A 17,671-nucleotide genomic window follows, 5' to 3' on the forward strand; every position below is an offset into this window, starting at 1 on the left:
CGAGATTTTTTTTACGAGTAATACAAATAAACTAATTATTGAACATGCTTTACGCGCTCGACTAGGCTTGGAAATTTTCCATTTTTTGAGCAGACTTTGGGTGTACCCATTGCTTAATTTTGGTCCTCCATGATTGAATCGTTGAGCATGTCACTTTTCACCTTGAAAAAGACCAATCACTTGAGGACTTTTCCTGTCAACTATTGACAGCTCGAAGCCGTCTCCACCGCCTAACCAACCCGCCTTTTCTTACATTTGTATCTTTGTTATGAGAATTTAACCGTTGAAAAGAAATATGCCATGCCATGCCAAGCCAAGCCAAGCCAAGCCAGTGCAGCAAACAGTAAAATTTAACATGGTGTGACTAACTGACAACCAGGGAACAGAATGTGACATAGATTCTTTTTCTCTTTCTATGGCCATACAAGAGTTAATGGAGATTTGGATAAAGTCCAAAAAAACCATATCTATCATTTCTAATCTCCAATCACCAGCCTGTTAAGTTCTTTCCATTTCTTTGTCGTATAGTTGAACCATTCATCGCAGATAACTTTTAATACAAAACGTTTTCACTGTCATTCCGGTATTTTTCTCACTGCATGATTTTGACAAGAAATTCTAGAAATATAATGTTGTTTCTAGAGATACTTTAAACTGTGTTTTGCTCTCTGGGTTTACACCAGATTTCATTCTTGTACTCTACTTCGTTTTGCCTTTTTTTTTATATATATATATATGTGACTACTATATATTTTGGCATAAAAAGTGTGGTTGTTTCAGTTAGAGTGTTTTAGGCAGCATTATAGCTGTGGTTATTTGCTGTTCTATTCCAGTTTCTTGAGCTGGAAGAAGGGTTCTGATAAGTTTTCTTTTAACTGTTTCTAGTTGTTGCCATTCACTGAAAAGGGTTTAAAGTTGTTCAATTTGTGAGTCTTTGGAAAGGGTAGTCCAAATTATATACTGTTACTTATTGAAGCTGGCATTTTTTGGGTTGTTAAATTTAGTGAGTCTTGGAAAAGGGTGTAGACTCCTGCAATTTAGTAGGAGGTCATGGCATCTGCTGTTACTTTCCGGGTCTCGCCTTGTTTTGGGACGAATCCAAAGCTTAAGCCTCATCTTCGAGTGAGAGCTGAGAGATTGGGTGGTGGTGATTTGTCAGTGTTGTCATCTGATGGGGTCTCAGTGAATGGAGCAGGTTCTGTTATTGGAGAGAAAGAAAAGAAAGGGTCCTTGATTGACGGTGGGAATGGGAGGTTAAAGCCGAAAGTTGAGAAAAAATTGGTGAAAGAAATGGTTTCTGAAGAATTGGAAGTGTTGTGGGACGATGGTTATGGTACTAATACTGTGAAAGATTACCTTGATGCAGCAAAGGACATGATTAAGCCTGATGGTGGACCACCTAGGTGGTTTTGCCCTGTTGAGTGTGGTCGTCCTGTAAAAGGTTCTCCTGTTCTTCTGTTTTTACCTGGTAAGCTTAGTGTTAATACGTTTCCATTAGTTTTTCAATTTTGCTATTTCTTCCCTGATTGATAGATAAATGGAGGTGGTTATATTATGCTATTGCTAAGTTTATTGCTTTAAACAAGCGGTTTTCTTTCTTTTGTTTTCCCCCCATTGAGTTTTGGCAACTTGATTTTTATTTCTTACTGATGTCTGCAGGACTTGATGGTGTTGGGATAGGCCTCATTTTGCACCATAAAGCTCTTGGAAAGTAAGTTGTATTGTCCTTCCCTAAATGATAATTTTGCCAATTTCCCTGATTATTTTGGCTGGCAACTTCTAGATTTTTCCTTTCAATAGTGGCAATAAAAGTAAGTTCAAGTTAAAATTTTCAATACGTACAGGACAGGCAATTCAGTTCATAGCCTCCTTTGCGGCATATTAGTAGCTGTTATATTTGAAAGCTAACAAGTTCTATTTGACGAATTTTGTTGAGTGCAGGGTTTTTGAAGTTCAGTGCCTTCATGTTCCTGTCTATGACCGAACACCATTTGAAGGTTTTTTTCTTTCATGACTTATGAACTTTAATTTTCTTGAGTAGTTTAGAAGTTTTATCGAAGCTGATGATGCATCAAAATGGTACCCTAAACTTGAAGTTGTTTGTCTTATATTATATCTTGAGATTAGCACATGATTGCTGATTTGCTTTCTTTGTCTATAATTTGTATCTTTATACTGCAACCAATTTCTTATCCTGAATGCTTTCTGTTTATCTTGTTCATGGTATTTGTCATGCATTTTTTGAGGGATTTAACAGAATTTATGACCCTGATTTGAAACTGTAAGTTATGAATTTTGTTGATGTCACAATGGAAAGCTGTTCAAAGGTATCAGTATTAGGAAAAAGAAAAATGTTGTTAATAAAGTTTGTCCATTCTATTTAAATCAGTATGTATTGTTTATAAAAAAGTTAAATGTCATTTTTTTTTTGAATTAAGGACTGGTGAAACTTGTTGAAGAAACTGTTAGGCTTGAGCATGCTTCACGTCCGAATAGTCCAATCTATTTGGTGGGAGATTCCTTTGGAGGATGTTTAGCACTTGCAGTTGCTGCTCGTAATCCCACTATTGACTTAGTGGTGATATTAGTGAATCCAGGTCAGTCTTCGTTTTGAAGTTCCAGTTTGTGCTTTCTTCTTCATCACTTATTCTTAAATCTTTGCATGTTTTGATGAACTCTGTTGCTGAAATGCCAGGGTGGGCTGATGTTTTTTTTTTTTTTGGTTTTATCATTTCATTTTAGCTACATCATTTGGCAGGTCACAGCTGCAACCATTGCTCCCTATACTGAAAGCTTTTCCTCATGAGCTACATGTTACCATCCCCTATATTCTAAGCCTTGTAATGGGTGCGTGCATATAGTGGCGAGCTTTATTTACTCAGATTTATGCATTTTTATTTAATATATTTCCAATGCTTTATTGCTGTTAATATCAAGTCCTATATGCCTCACATATTTCCAGTGCTCTGTTACAACATGCTCAGATTTTTTTCAATTGTAGGATTCACTGAAAGCTGAATGTATCAGCAAAATTCATTATTTTTAAATTGCTTGATATAGATTACAAAAGGCAAGTTTGTTGTGATATTGTTGCGTCTGTTTTTATGACATCAGGTGAGCCATTGAAAATGGCAACAGTTGGTGTTGAAGGTAGGCTTCCCCCCACACAGAAAATTGAACAATTGTCTGACAACCTCACTTCTTTGCTTCCTCGTCTTTCTGTAAGAATCAGTCTCTTTTTCTTGGATTTATCATTTGTTTGTGGTTATGCTGCATGCAAGTGTCATTTAATCTGAGTTATAAGTCTGAACTATTCCCCTCATATTGTTTTTGTTTGTGGTTTCGTGCCTGAGTTGATGCATTGTGTTTTGCCCCTGGCATTTGCTGCATGTCTTGCTTTCACAATATTCTGCTGGAGATCTATTTAGTCCACAACCTTTAATATTATTTTCCTTACTTTAATTTCAGGGTTTGGCTGATATTATACCGAAGGAGACTCTTGTTTGGAAGTTGAAATTGCTTAAATCAGCTTCTGCTTATGCTAATTCACGTCTCCATGCTGTCAAAGCTGAAGTACTAGTGCTTGCTAGGTCTTTATTCTCTTCCTTATGCTGTCTGTCTTCTTCTACTTATTTATTTCTTTTTTTATCTTTTATATTTCTTGTTAATTTTTATTTTTATATCGCTTCCCTTTTGGTTGTTAATATATCATTTTTTTTGTTCCTGAAAATTTATGTGCCATCTCTTTTAACTTCATGACTTCAACTTTATTATGGTTGATGGTTTATGCATTTCAGTGACAAGGATAATATGCTTCCTAGTCGAGAAGAAGCTCATCGTCTTAAGAATTTATTACCAAATTGTGAAATCCGTTGCTTCAAGGACAATGGGCATACCCTCTTACTGGTAGGTTAAATTGTGTGTTAGCATGTGTGCTATTAGATGATATGATGTGGTTTCTGAACTCAACTTAAGCTTCATCAATACTTGCTTTATATTTGAAGTTTAGCATCTCTGTAGCTGTTTACTCAATGTTATATGTGTTACATACCAAAAGTATAGGCCTGTTTCTATGGAAAATGTTTGTAATTCTGCACAAACTTGACTGACAGCATGTTTCTCTGTGGTGGCACAGGAAGATAGCCTGAATTTACTGACTGTCATTAAAGGTACCAGCAAATACCGTCGTTCCAGGAGGCATGATTATATCTCAGATTTTCTGCCTCCCAGCATGTCAGAATACAGATATGCATTTGGTGAAGTAGCTGGGTAATTCCACCAAGCAATGTATTATATGCATATTACTTAATGGCAATGATATCAGAAATGCAAATGTAACTTTCTTTTTGGACCACAGCTGAAGAAACCTGTTTAAGTTGCACCCTTTCACCTATTTCTCTTCGTTTGAGACTCTGGCTAATACTACTGCCATCTGAATTGCAGATTAATACGTTTTGCTTCTTGTTCTGCTATGTTCTCAACCATGGAAGATGGGAAGATAGTGCAGGGGCTTGCAGGGGTTCCTAATGAGGGCCCTGTGCTGTTTGTTGGTTACCATATGCTGATGGGGTTAGAACTTTCTTGTCTTATTGAAGCATTCTTAAGAGAGAAGAACATTATGCTCCGAGGAATAGCACATCCAGAGTTATTTTGGGGGAAACTTAGGAGTTCAGGTAATGAATTTGCATTCCCTGATTGGGTCAAAGTAATGGGTGCATTACCTGTCACAGCAAACTACCTTTTCAGAGCTTTGTCCACAAAATCCCATGTTCTTCTTTATCCTGGCGGTGCGCGTGAGGCCCTTCATTATAAGGTAAGACAAAGTTCATGTTTGTCCAAAAATAGATTCACTATGGAACCAAGTTAGAAACTGTTTTCTTCAAGTAGAGAGGACTTTCATGTTTACCCTTCCACATTCCTTGAGATTATTATTGCTGTTCTTTTTATAACTTAATGCTTTATTCATGCCCAAACTTCTGATCTAAGTTCTCAGAAAGTAGTATTTTTTATCATTCAGGGTGAACAATATAAACTATTTTGGCCCAATCAACCAGAATTTGTGAGAATGGCAGCACGGTTTGGGGCCACAATTGTACCTTTTGGGACTGTCGGAGAAGATGATATTGCAGAAGTAAGTTTGTGCTTCTTATTACCGAAAATAAATTCATTGTTTCATCTTTGGAACCAATGCAGAATGCAATAGGAAGAAGCAACGACCTTCTTCCCCCCTCCCCCTCCTCAATCTCTGATGAAAACAGGATTTGATCTCATATTCTTGGTGCAATCGTGATAGTTTGTGCTAGTATCATTATTTTTTCTTATGATCTTCTTGGCAGTTGGTTCTTGATTACCATGACCTGATGAATATCCCTGGGGTTAGTGATTTTATCAACAAAGCCCGTCAGGATGCTATAAAAATAAGGTCACTTCTCTCACTCTAATGATTTTTACATCTCATGTTCTATTCTGAGATGCTAGCAACTTATCTTCAAAAAGAAAGCCTGGTCTTTTCTATTTCTTTTTCCAATAAGAATTCTTATTAAGTAGAAATAGAGGAAGTACAGGAAAGGCTGGCAACAGCTACACCAAGAACAACAATAAGTTGCTTATATGCAATTACTGATTGCATTAATGGAGACCATGCTCTGGTTGTAGGGATGAAACAAAGGGCGAGGTAGCCAATCAAGAGCTCTTTATTCCAGGGATGTTACCCAAGGTACCAGGCCGCTTTTACTATCTGTTTGGAAAGCCGATAAAATTGAAGGGAAGAGAGGATTTGTTGGAGAACCGAGAAGATGCAAATGAATTGTATTTGCAGGTTAAGTCAGAAGTTGAACAATGTATTTCTTACTTGTTGAAGAAGCGGGAGGAGGACCCATATAGGAGTATAATCGATAGAACAATCTACCGTGCATTGTATTCTCCTCTAGACCAAGTTCCATCATTCGAGCCTTGAAAAATTTACTCTAGCATATGCATCTTGATTCTTTAAGTTTTGTACAATCTATATAGTATATTATGTTGCACAATTGTTGCAAAATTTGCAAATACAAAAGGAAAAGAAGAAATTGGTTTGTTCATTATTACATTCTCTCCTGATTCAACGTCAAACTGCCCAGAACATCTTATTTGATGCATATACCTCTCAGTTCAAACCAACAAACCAGCAAAACCAAGCAAGACATCTATGGAAAATTATAATCCAAATTCATTGTAGAAATGGTAGTTTCTTTTTCACCCTCATCAGTGAGCCCCATCTAAACGAGAGGACAAGGAGAACAATATACAGAGTCATGCCATAAGTAACAGCAGGCTTAGATTTTGGCATGGAAGATGGAACTATTGAGAAAAGAGCAGAACACATGTAAAATTATGCTGTCTTAGCACTAAGATTTAATCAAAATGTTGTTATCTATGTCAGATGTAAAATATTGTCCACAACAGAGTTTGTTTGAGTGCACCATGAAGTAGTAAGTAGGTGCACAGCTTCCCCGTAGACTGGGACAAGAAACAAGTTGCAAATTATTGCTTCATTGACATTTCTTTTCTTTAAATTTCCATTTCTACAGTTGAGTGGAGAAGGAATCTAATGAGGTGAAAGGGAAGTGACAGACTATAAACCCAACTTGCCTATTGATTCCAATTGTGGGACACTGCCGACAATCTGACACACATGTTGTTTTCCTAAGCATAGTGAAACAGTTTCTGCCAGTGCCTACCATAGAAATTAGTACTTGCAATCTTAATCATCATAAAATTGGAAGTTTAGCAATTGCCTGGTATGTTCTTATGTTTTTGATCTTGATGATTTTCGTTTCTGAGATGATTAAGTGTTTTGAACTGGACAATTGTGAGACTGCTAATCCTTGCAATTCTGTCTCTGGTTTCTGCGTTTCTGTTGGTGACGCTACGGAGATTAGGAGGTTTTTGGATTGGATGGACTTTTGTTGGACTGAAGTGGCCTATGATTCAGATTAATGATCACCAACTTCTGTTGGTGAGGAATGATTCAGATTCGTCACTCTCGAATGCTGGGAGTTACAGGCCTGAGTTGTTCATGTGCTTCCTTCCAGAGGTGAACTATTGGTTGCCTCTGATTGAATATATCATTAATTTTAAAAAAAATTACTCCATTATTAATTACAGTTCTAATTGGGAAAACAAGAGGATAAATAGATTCTTCATTTTCAAGCTAAGAATTTGTTTTAAGACCTGTCCCTGAAGTAAGAGGTAGTTCACCTGGAAAACATACACTTTCTCAAGGTCTTGTAGAAGGATTCTGATTCGGGTTCTGGAAAAAGGTGATGCCTAAGTGAAAACAACAGTCCTGACATTCTAGTCCTGCAGTTAAAGTTTTTATTTGTGAGAGTGTAACATGTCCCTCTCAATCAGTTTACAGATACTCTTGGTGTCCTGTCATTCATCCTCATTGGACTGCTGCTATTCTTTGCTTGCTAAGAGCGAATGAAATGTTCACATCAAGTTAAAAGAGATGCTCTCTCTATTCTTCTTCTTTTTTTTTATTTTTAATTATTCTCATCAGATTTGGAGGCTGTATTCTGCAGAGTGAAGGACCAATTCTTATCAGAATTCCATGAGAATTGCATATTTCAGGCAGCAAATGGTAGTCATTGTCCAAAATGGAGAAGAATTTGATTCCTGTAAGCAGTTTTCACAATGAAGAAAACTTGGGAATCTCCAAGTGCAGGGTGAAAGCTGGCGTAAGATCCTCACACGAAAGATATCATCGCTCATGGCTAAAGGGAACAAATTTTTTTCCTATATAAGGAGAGCTTCAAACATCTTTTGGGTAAGTGAGGGAAAAGGCCAATAGATCCTTTGAAAGAAAGACACAGGATTTCCAACCTTTTAACTCGAGGCAATGGCAGGCTATGGTTATACTTATAGGGGCGGGTACACAACCTACAGTACTGGCGTACCTCTGCAAACAGACGGGTGGAGCAAGCCAAGCTATACGTCTGATCATATGTGCCAGCCGGTGATCATTGATGCTGAAGGAAGGAGGAAGCCGATCGTCTCTTACACTCCCGACGGTAACACCCAGTGCTATGTTACCAAAACCGAGATTGTTGAGCATGTCCCTTTGGTCACCGGGTCATACAGACAAAGCGGCATTCCTGTAAAATTTGAGGTTGTGAGGGACTATGGTGACGGCGAGGGTAAGTGGAACAGGCCCTCAAGTCCCGAGAAATGGGGGAGGCCTTCCAGTCCGGTTCGCTATCATGTCGAAGACAAATGGAATAGGCCTTCGAGTCCAGTTCGTGAGCATGAGCGCCCGCAACAAGTTGAGGAGTTCATTACCAAAGTTCAAACTGAAGCTAGCCGACCAAACAAGTTTGGCAATCTGAGTGCTCCGTATTGGCGCCAGACACACAACTCCTACCCTGTCAATACTGGTTATGGTGATCAAAGTGATGACTTGAGCAACAAGGAGTGGCAGAAGCCAAGCAGCAATGTCATACGAGATGACAGGACGATCAGTGGCCCTTACAAAAACAGTAAGTACTCTCCGGAGCCAAATGAGAACAATGGCAGTGTAAGGACTAAGCCAAGTCATGGGGCATGGTCTACACCACAAGGAGCTCGCCTTAGCGAACCAACAAGTGACATCAACACAGCTATGGAGTGCTTAATAGAAGCTGCCAAACCTTCTTCAGGTATTACTCCTCCTCCACCTTCCAGGTATACAATACCCAGCGTCTCAGCAGGGCCAAAGAGAGCTACCTACCCTGAAACCATTGACAGCAGGGAAGCTGCAAGGAGATATGGCAACGCGAATTTAGCACCAGCTCGTCCGACAGGGAGTTACACCACAGCCATTGACAGCAGAGAGGCTGCAAGAAAATATGGTGGCACGACAGTGTGAAAGCATATGCGACTGTTAGCAGATGCACTACTATATTGTTAAAACTAGGCTTAAACCTTGCATTTAAGCGTTTCCTTGGGTAATCAACTATGGTTATTGATCCCCTGTGTCAGTTTCATAACCTGTTTGTTCACCAATTTATAATGGACTTGTGTTAAAGGATAGCCCTCTTATGTACTACAATAAGCTTTCCTGTTAAGCTACTGAAATGAATATATTTTCTCTTTAGCCATTAATTCTTTTTGTAATTCTTCTTTTTCTTTACATTCATGTATAATAAATATCAAAATTTTGTATTATAGTTATTCAATCATAATCATTCATATATGGTAAAATTAATTGGCATACAATACTATTAATTTGACTACACGAATTTTTTTTTATAAAATTTATGCATCTACATATATTTTAAATGGGGATATTTTATGCCTAATAAAAAAATACCCTTATTTCAAAAAATAGTAATTAATTAGAAAATAGGCCATTTTAGAAGTTGAACCACAAGAATGTGAAACTCCCGCCCCTTTCACTTACAACTGAAAGTAGCTAATGGCTTTGCCTTCAACAAGGCACTTAAACTCAAACTCCAGTCTCTTCTCTTCTTTATGCCTTCTCCTTATCTTCACACTCGCCATTTTCTTCCCAAAATATCCTTAAAGTTCCAATCTTTACACTCGTTTTCAACTATCAAAAATGCCAACTTTAATCAAACCCGTCCCTGTTTTAACAAATTCTTGTTACTTTTACAGGAATTCCCAAATACCCTTTTCTGTATTAAGTCTATCCATGCCCAGATTATCACGAACTCTGTATCCAAACACCAATTTTTGGTCTCAAATTTGGTGAAAGGTTACAGTGGATTGGGCTGTTTGGGAATTGCCAGGAAAGTGTTTGATCAAATTTCTCAGCCAAAACCCATTCTTTGTAATTCAATGCTTAATGGGTATTTGCGAAATCAGTGTTATAAGGAAACTATTGAGTTGTTTGAAATTATGGGTTTCCTTCATTTGGAATTTGATAGTTATTCATGTAATTATGTTTTAAAGGCTTGTATGGAATTAGAAGATTTTGAGAAGGGCAAGGAAGTAGTTCAGAGAGCTGTGGATAGAAGCGTGGATGGTGATAGGTTTTTGGGGAGCTCAATGATTAGTTTCTTTATGAAGTTTGGTGATTTTGATGGCGCCAGAGGGGTTTTTAACCGGATGGTTGATAGAGATGTTGTTTGTTGGAATTCAATGATAGGTGGTTATGTAAAGGGATGCTACTATGTTGAGGCTTTTGGCTTGTTTATTGAGATGATTCTTCGAGGGGTTAGGCCAAGTCCTATAACTATGGTGAGTTTGGTGCAAGCATGTGGAGGGTTGAGGAGTTTAGAACTTGGGAAATGTGTTCATGGATTTGTACTTGGATTGGGAATGGGAAGTGATATTTTGGTGCTCACTGCATTGGTTGATATGTATGGTAAGATGGGTGAAATTGAAAGTGCTCATTTGGTTTTCGATAGCATGCCTGCAAAAAATTTGGTTTCTTGGAATGTTATGATCTCGGGGTACATTCAAAATTGTTTGGTGTCTAAGTCTTTTGATCTATTTCGTGAATTAGTAATAACTGGTGGTGGTTTTGATTCCGGAACCGTAATTAGCCTCCTCCAAGGTTGTGCTCAAATAGCTGATTTGGAAAGTGGAAAGGTTCTCCATGGCTGTATTTTTCGAAGAGGCCTTGACATGAACCTTATTTTGTCTACTGCGATTGTAGATTTGTATTCAAAATGTGGTGCTGTAAAGGAGGCAACTTCTGTGTTTGACAGGATGAAAGATAGAAATGTGATCACATGGACCGCTATGCTTGTAGGGTTAGCACAAAATGGGAACGCTGAAGATGCCCTCAAATTATTTAATCAGATGCAAGAAGAGGGGGTTGCTGCCAATTCTATAACATTAGTTAGTTTAGTCCACTCTTGTGCCCACTTGGGTTCCTTGAAGAAAGGAAGGAGTGTCCATGCTCAACTATTTCGGCATGGATATGATTTTGATGTAGTTAACAGGACAGCCTTGATTGATATGTATGCCAAGTGTGGAAAGATAAACTATGCCGAGAGGGTATTCAGAGATGGGTCTTTCTTTAAAGATGTTATATTATGGAATTCTATGATAACAGGCTATGGCATGCATGGTCAGGGACATAAAGCTCTTGGTATCTTTAGCAGAATGTTAGAGGAGGGAGTCAAACCAACTCAAACTACATTCATCTCTCTTCTATCGGCTTGTAGTCATTCGGGCCTTGTGAACCAGGGAAGAAATTTGTTTGTAAACATGGAAAGTGATCATAACATCAGACCTACTGAGAAGCACTATGCTTGCTATGTGGATCTTCTTAGCAGAGCAGGATGTCTTGAAGAAGCTGAGGCATTGATCAAACAAATGCCTTTTCAGTCCAGTGGTGCAGTTTTTGAAGCATTGCTAAGTGGGTGTAGAACTCATAAGAACATTGACATTGGCATAAAAGCTGCAGACCATTTATTAAGTTTGGATGCAACAAACCCTGGAATTTATGTTATGTTATCAAATATATATGCTGAAGCAAGGAGATGGGATGCAGTAGATCACATTCGAGGTCTCATGAAGAAACGGGGGCTGAAAAAGACACCGGGTTACAGCCTGATTGAAGTAGGAAAGCAGGTTCATACATTTTTTGCTGGAGATGAATTGCATCCAAATCAGGTGGAAATCAGTAAGATTTTGGAGAATTTAAGATTAGAACTTGAAGCTTCAGGCTACATGCCCGATACTAGCTGTGTTCTTCGTGATGTAGATGAGCCAATGAAGATCAGATTGCTCTGGAGGCACAGTGAGAGGTTAGCTATTGCTTTTGGCCTTTTAAGCACACCAGCAGGAAGCTTGATCAGGATCACTAAGAATCTCCGTGTATGCGTTGATTGCCATACTGCGACTAAATACATATCAAAAGTGGTGAAGCGGGAGATTATTGTAGGAGATGCAAACCGTTTCCATCACTTTGTTGATGGCAAATGTTCCTGTAATGATTATTGGTGAAACGGAAAGGAGTATGAGTGATGAAGTTCTCAAGTTGTTCTCACTATTTCCCCTCAAAACTCTTTTCTTAGTATAGAGATAATTTCTTAGTATAGAACCGGTTGATGTGAATCGTGGCATATGATATTAGAATCGGTTTTAGAATACTAGAGAATATCATACTCTTAAAGAAGAGTCGTGAATCTTACATCGATTGTATAATAGAATATGACTGAGAATTTAAGTATTCACATTATATTAAACATATGAAAAATCTTTTATGAAATAAAATTGTGAAAATCAATAAATCAAAATAATAAACAAAATAATACGGATTGATATGAATTACGACACAAGGCATTTCAATCAAAGACGAAAAAACCCGAAGAAGAAAACATAATATCCCCATTGGCCATGTCCTTGAGCTTGCAACCTTTCCTCTAAATTGTTGTCTTTCGTGCATAGGTTCATAAATTACCAAATTAAGAAAGGCTTTTTACCCTTACTAAAAATAGGAATAAGACAAAAGTATACCACCCCTTTTTCCCCATAGGTTGCTACTTACTGCTACTAAACTTCTCTCTTTACTTGTGAAAGTAAAATCAAAAGAAAACACCATAAAATTTCTTTTATCAGCTAATGCTCGATGCTTAGCAAAATCCCAATGAGGAACAAAGGTTCAACTTTTGTATTATTCATTTCAAAAGTTTACCTTGTTCTTTTCCAACGACTTAAACTGCTAACGAATTTTATCATTAAAAACAATACTACATTTTTATTTACATATAAAACTATTTAAAAGAAAATTGAGAAATAAAAATAATATAATGCTAAATTAAAAAAATTTAAATAAATTTTTATTTTTATTATATTTAATTAAATTTTTATAATTTGATTTTGATTCAAAATAGATTAATATTTAGTTAATTATAATTAATTAAAATATTATTTATTATTTTACACTCAAATGATGTTGATGTACAATAATCTATTAGGTCTTTATCTATTATATTATTTTAACATGTCATTTCAATATTAAATTATATAAAATAATATTTTAATTAATTATAATTAATTAACTATCAATAAAAAAGTTTATTTAACTAAAAATATAATTAAAAATAATAATTTATTTAATTTTTAAAAATAATTCAATAATTTTTTTTCAAATATTATATGAATACATTACCTTCGCAAGTATAAATATAAATAAAATCGAGTTTAAGCTGTTTGTACTCAATTTATCTCTTTAAAAGATAAACATCTTATGCCACCGAACCGACATTTTTCAATTACTACTAATATTAATTTCAATTTCCAAGTAGAATAAAGTGCTCTACTTTATTTGTATACATACAAAAAAAAAGTATTAACAATGCACGTACTCTAAAACCCAACAAAGTTTGCTTCTTTCTTTGTAAATTTCGCATTATTTTTTGTCATCATCATCACTCTCTAAGAACTGTAGACAGAGAGAGAAACAAAAATTTAAACCAAAAAAATAAAGAAATACTGTTTTTTTATATATATTTTGGAATGGAGTGAATTTTTTTTTTTTTTTATAAACTAGTGCTCGAAGAAATGCTACTTAATTTTCTAGTAGCATTACTTTCTCACTAAAACCCAGAGTTTTTTCCCATCATTTTCTGGAGAATTTTGAAGTACTCGACTATAGAGAAATAACCAGAAAGCCTAGATATCCAGAAGGTCAGTTAAGGTTATATTTCTTAATGTTTTCCATTTTAAGTTTGGTTTACACCCAGATCGATTTATGTTTAAAAATTTGTTTTTTTTTCTTTGCTTTGAATTGTTGTATTTGTTTTGCTTATGTATTTGAGTACTTGGATCATGTGATCAAGGTCGGTTTTTTGATTGTTTTCTGGTGGATTTTGGTGAAACTTTGGTTCTGTTTGGTTGGTTAGAAAGTGTGGGAAAAGGAAGGAAAATGTAATGGTTTTTTGGGGCTTGGAATTTTTTGAACTATAGTAAAGAGAACCTCTTTTGAACAGTTTTTTAGCTACCCAATGGAGGTTTTAGGTTTCATTTGAGTCCTATGATCTTGTTATATGGATTGTGCAGTTAGATAGATGAATGTGGAATTTGGTCTATAGGTGTTACCGTGTTAGATTTTTAGCTGTTTTAATTAATGCCTGGTTTATCGTTTTCTATATCGTTTGAGAGGGACACTTGAGAATTTAATTGAAACCTTGCATTATTAGTTTTTTTTATTTATTTATCTTCCCACTGCGTTTTCTTGGTTGCTAAATGTTTAAGATGAAAGATTGGGAAATGGTTTCATAAGGTGATAGGAGAAGTCGAAGAATTGATTTCATGTTAGGGTGGAAAATATCAGTATGCTTTTCAGAGATTATATCTGTTAACAAATGCAACGTGTTGTTTGTAGGTATGTACAAGAACCAATTGCAAGAGTTGGCTCAAAGAAGTTGCTTTAATCTGCCATCTTATTCATGCATCCGGGAAGGACCTGATCATGCACCTCGGTTTAAAGCCACTGTCAACTTTAATGGAGAGACTTTTGAAAGCCCTACCTTTTGCTCTACTCTGAGACAAGCAGAACATGCTGCAGCTGAAGTAGCTCTAAGTACACTTGCCAACAGAGGCCCTTCCAAAGCATTGGCTGCAAGAGTTTTGGTAAGCATTAAATTGAAGTTTTATCCTCTTTCCAATTATAGTTACATAGATGCTATTCTTCCTACTGAAATTTGCAATCAGCAATCATTTTATCATCATGTGCTTTCCTAGTCTTAGGTACTGGCTTTTATTGTTGTCAAAGACAAAACGGTAATTTTTGGTTCCTTTAAGGGATGATATTTCTGATCCATACCATACAGCATTCTCATTGTAGATCTAACTCTTAAATTGGTTCATCTTCTACTAAGTACTGAACCAGCTAACTGACCTTATCTACCAAAACTTACTCTTGCTTTAAGTAATTCTGGATTTGATTGTGATCCATGAAGTACACCTTCACTGTGTTGCCATTTTTTCTCTCTATCATCAACCATTTTGTCTTTGGTAACTTATTGTCAACCTTAAAAATGCCAATACCATATCTTAAACTTAGATTTGAGAAAGCAATCACTTAATGTGTTTTCAACATTGGAAAATGGTAGCAGTATAGGGTTTAATTTTGGAAGTTGAGGTAGTCATATGGTGTATCCTTGAAATCAATGAAATTTGGCAGTCCTCTGTTGGAAGATTATAGTTGCATCCATGCATTTTGTCTTGGTATCTGAGGTTCAAAACACCTTTTAGTTCAAATATTTGCATGCTTGTATAGCATATTTATCGCATTTAATACTTTCCTTTTAACATGATGTTTTCTGGGTTCCATTTTTGGCAACTTATTTAGCATTCCCAAGCTATTTGTAGGGAGTTTTGAATCTATTAACAGTACCAATTTCAGTTCCATAGACACAGTGGGGATGCTAGTAAAATTAATCTTGATGATTAAGTGCTTTTGCTCCTCTCTCTTTGAGCTAGACTCTGCAGCAACTTAATTTGTGTCCTTGTATTGCTCTTCACACCATAAGTTTGTTCTAGTGAAAATAAGATTAATTCTTTTGAGTTTGTGTCTACTGCACAGGATGAAACTGGTGTCTATAAGAATTTGCTTCAAGAGACCGCTCATAGAGCTGGCTTAAATCTTCCTCTCTACGCAACTGTTCGATCTGGACCAGGCCATGTTCCTGTTTTTTCATGCACAGTTGAGCTTGGAGGGTTGAGCTTTACAGGGGAACCAGCGAGGACCAAGAAACAAGCACAGAAGAATGCAGCAATGGCTGCATGGTCAGCCCTGAGAAAATGTATGATTCCTGTCTTCCTTATCAAAGTCTCTACTTCATTTAGAATCAACCAAGTGCATGGTTTATTCCTCCCATAGTGGGGGATGTTTTGGGGTTAGACAATGAATAAAATCATACAATCTTAGCCTGTTATAAAACAAGTTAGTTAGTTCATTATACCGTGACACTCAGTTGCTATTTCTTTAGATATATGTTTCTTTATATTCATTCACTACAAAAGATTTTGATCAAAGCTTAAAAAATTCGTTTTATGATTAGTTATTATTTGAAATTTTACTAATTCAATTTCTCTTCCTTCTTGAAAGCTTTCCTCAATCAGTTAATCTTCCTGTAGATTTTTTTCTGCATGTTTTCCATGTAGCATAGCGTCCTTACTTCAACATAACTTTAGTGTGAATATTCTAATTTGTTTAAGTAACATGCCTGCAGTGTCTCAGCATGGTTCATCTTCGTCTTCATCGCCTTCATTGGAGTCTAAAGGAAAAGAAGAACAAGAGCAAGTTGTCATTGCTCGTTTCCTTTCATCTTTACGGCCATCAAAATCAAGGCACTCTGTGCTAAATGATTGTCAGCATGAAAAGCAGAGATCAATTCCTGTATGTAGGGACCTAACTCCTCCAACCCCAAGCTTATATGCTATGCAGGGTCAAAGTTGGCCTTACCCTAGTTTTTCCCCTGAAATGGCCATATACCAAATATGGCAGCAAGAACAATTATTGCAGCTGCAAAACCACTTGTTTACATTTCCTGTTTCTCCAGTTCCTCCACCTGGTCCTCAGATTCTTCCTTATGTACAGTCTATTTTACACCCAGATCACTGTCTATCATTTCGAGCTAGGGACCAAGAACCCATTCTAACGGCTCCCAGGCTCGCAATTGCTACGTCAGGCCCTTCTCTTTCCTTCTCTAATAAATCGGCTTCTCAACCAACCATGGGTAAGTCTACTGTGACTATTCAAGAGATACACGAGGAGATAAAAGAAGAACCATCCAAGTACTCTGCACCTGTGGTTATAGATCCCCCTGTTCCCAGTCAAACCAATGTTGAAACGGGTATCAAGGAATCAAAACAGGAAGATCACAAACAGAAGAATGTTGAGTTAGAAAGCAAAGGTGAAAATGTTCATAGGAAGTTGGATGCTGGTTCCTGGCCTGTCAACTACCACTCACAAACTCCACATGCTTTTGAGTCTTCTCATCTTGGACCACGGTATCCTCCAAAAGCAGAGTATTATAGAAATTCTAGATCGCCATTGTCTGCAGCAGCTCCTGTGATGATCAGAACAGTGAACCCAGTTTCTTCCATGAGACCAAACGCACAAAGGCCGGCAACTCAGGTGCCTGTCCCGCCAAGAATGAGAACCGGAGCTCCACCATTTTCAACCAGACCCAGGTTTGAAAGAATGAACCTTGGGGGCATGCATCCCAGTTCGATGGCACCGCCTGTTAGAATAAGATCGGTTGTACCAGTCTGTTCAGCTCCACCACCACGAGAAAAACCAAGCTTCAACCAGGAGGGTATGTTACCCAACAAAGAGAAGAAAGATACACTATCTGAGGATGTGTCAACAGCAACTTCAGATCTTAGTAAGCTTAATATGTAGATGGAGTATAGTCCATACATACCACAGGATGCAATCTAGTTTTTGCTATGACTTCCCTTTTTTTATTTTTGTTTCCCATGGAAATCATCACAGCCCTGGAGAGCTGTTTTATGCTTTTCTTATAAGTAGTTAGAATAAATAAATAGCTTTTTAAAATATGTATAAAACTGAAATTCATATTTTTTAAGCTTAGTTGAAGATTGATTCTAAATACTTGACTATATATATATAATTAAATCATCATTTTTTCTCCCTAAAAGAAACTTGAGCTGGTAGCTGAGGCAATACTAAGGTGATGCGGATATGGAAGATAAAAAATTG

The 17,671-nt window shown here is 36.8% G+C and overlaps 3 protein-coding genes and 1 pseudogene across 3 annotated transcripts; all 4 read left to right on the top strand.

Annotated features, from left to right (window-relative positions):
- The first annotated feature begins 485 nt into the window (after nucleotides 1–485).
- PES1 (Esterase/lipase/thioesterase family protein) lies at nucleotides 486–6,086 on the top strand. The gene is made up of 13 exons (XM_021427307.2): nucleotides 486–1,468; nucleotides 1,660–1,711; nucleotides 1,942–1,997; nucleotides 2,439–2,597; nucleotides 2,743–2,847; nucleotides 3,115–3,221; nucleotides 3,469–3,590; nucleotides 3,798–3,906; nucleotides 4,136–4,269; nucleotides 4,444–4,813; nucleotides 5,018–5,131; nucleotides 5,337–5,422; nucleotides 5,656–6,086. The coding sequence occupies exons 1-13, from the start codon at nucleotides 1,051–1,053 to the stop codon at nucleotides 5,954–5,956; spliced, it is 2,133 nt and encodes a 710-aa protein (XP_021282982.1). The 5' UTR covers nucleotides 486–1,050; the 3' UTR covers nucleotides 5,957–6,086.
- Nucleotides 6,087–6,881: 795 nt separating this feature from the next.
- LOC149527302 (uncharacterized) lies at nucleotides 6,882–9,118 on the top strand. The gene has a single exon (XM_089783406.1). The coding sequence runs from the start codon at nucleotides 7,883–7,885 to the stop codon at nucleotides 8,885–8,887; it is 1,005 nt and encodes a 334-aa protein (XP_089639532.1). The 5' UTR covers nucleotides 6,882–7,882; the 3' UTR covers nucleotides 8,888–9,118.
- Nucleotides 9,119–9,395: 277 nt separating this feature from the next.
- Nucleotides 9,396–12,152, top strand: LOC110415262 (pentatricopeptide repeat-containing protein At3g26782, mitochondrial pseudogene; annotated as a pseudogene).
- A 1,159-nt stretch (nucleotides 12,153–13,311) lies between these two features.
- LOC110415301 (uncharacterized) lies at nucleotides 13,312–17,463 on the top strand. The gene is made up of 4 exons (XM_021426904.2): nucleotides 13,312–13,626; nucleotides 14,324–14,571; nucleotides 15,527–15,746; nucleotides 16,176–17,463. The coding sequence occupies exons 2-4, from the start codon at nucleotides 14,326–14,328 to the stop codon at nucleotides 17,348–17,350; spliced, it is 1,641 nt and encodes a 546-aa protein (XP_021282579.1). The 5' UTR covers nucleotides 13,312–13,626; nucleotides 14,324–14,325; the 3' UTR covers nucleotides 17,351–17,463.
- Nucleotides 17,464–17,671: the final 208 nt, after the last annotated feature.

This window comes from Theobroma umbraticum, unplaced genomic scaffold (genome assembly GCF_002168275.2).
Source record: "Theobroma umbraticum cultivar Fairchild unplaced genomic scaffold, ASM216827v3 scaffold_147.0, whole genome shotgun sequence".
Lineage (NCBI taxonomy): Eukaryota > Viridiplantae > Streptophyta > Magnoliopsida > Malvales > Malvaceae > Theobroma > Theobroma umbraticum.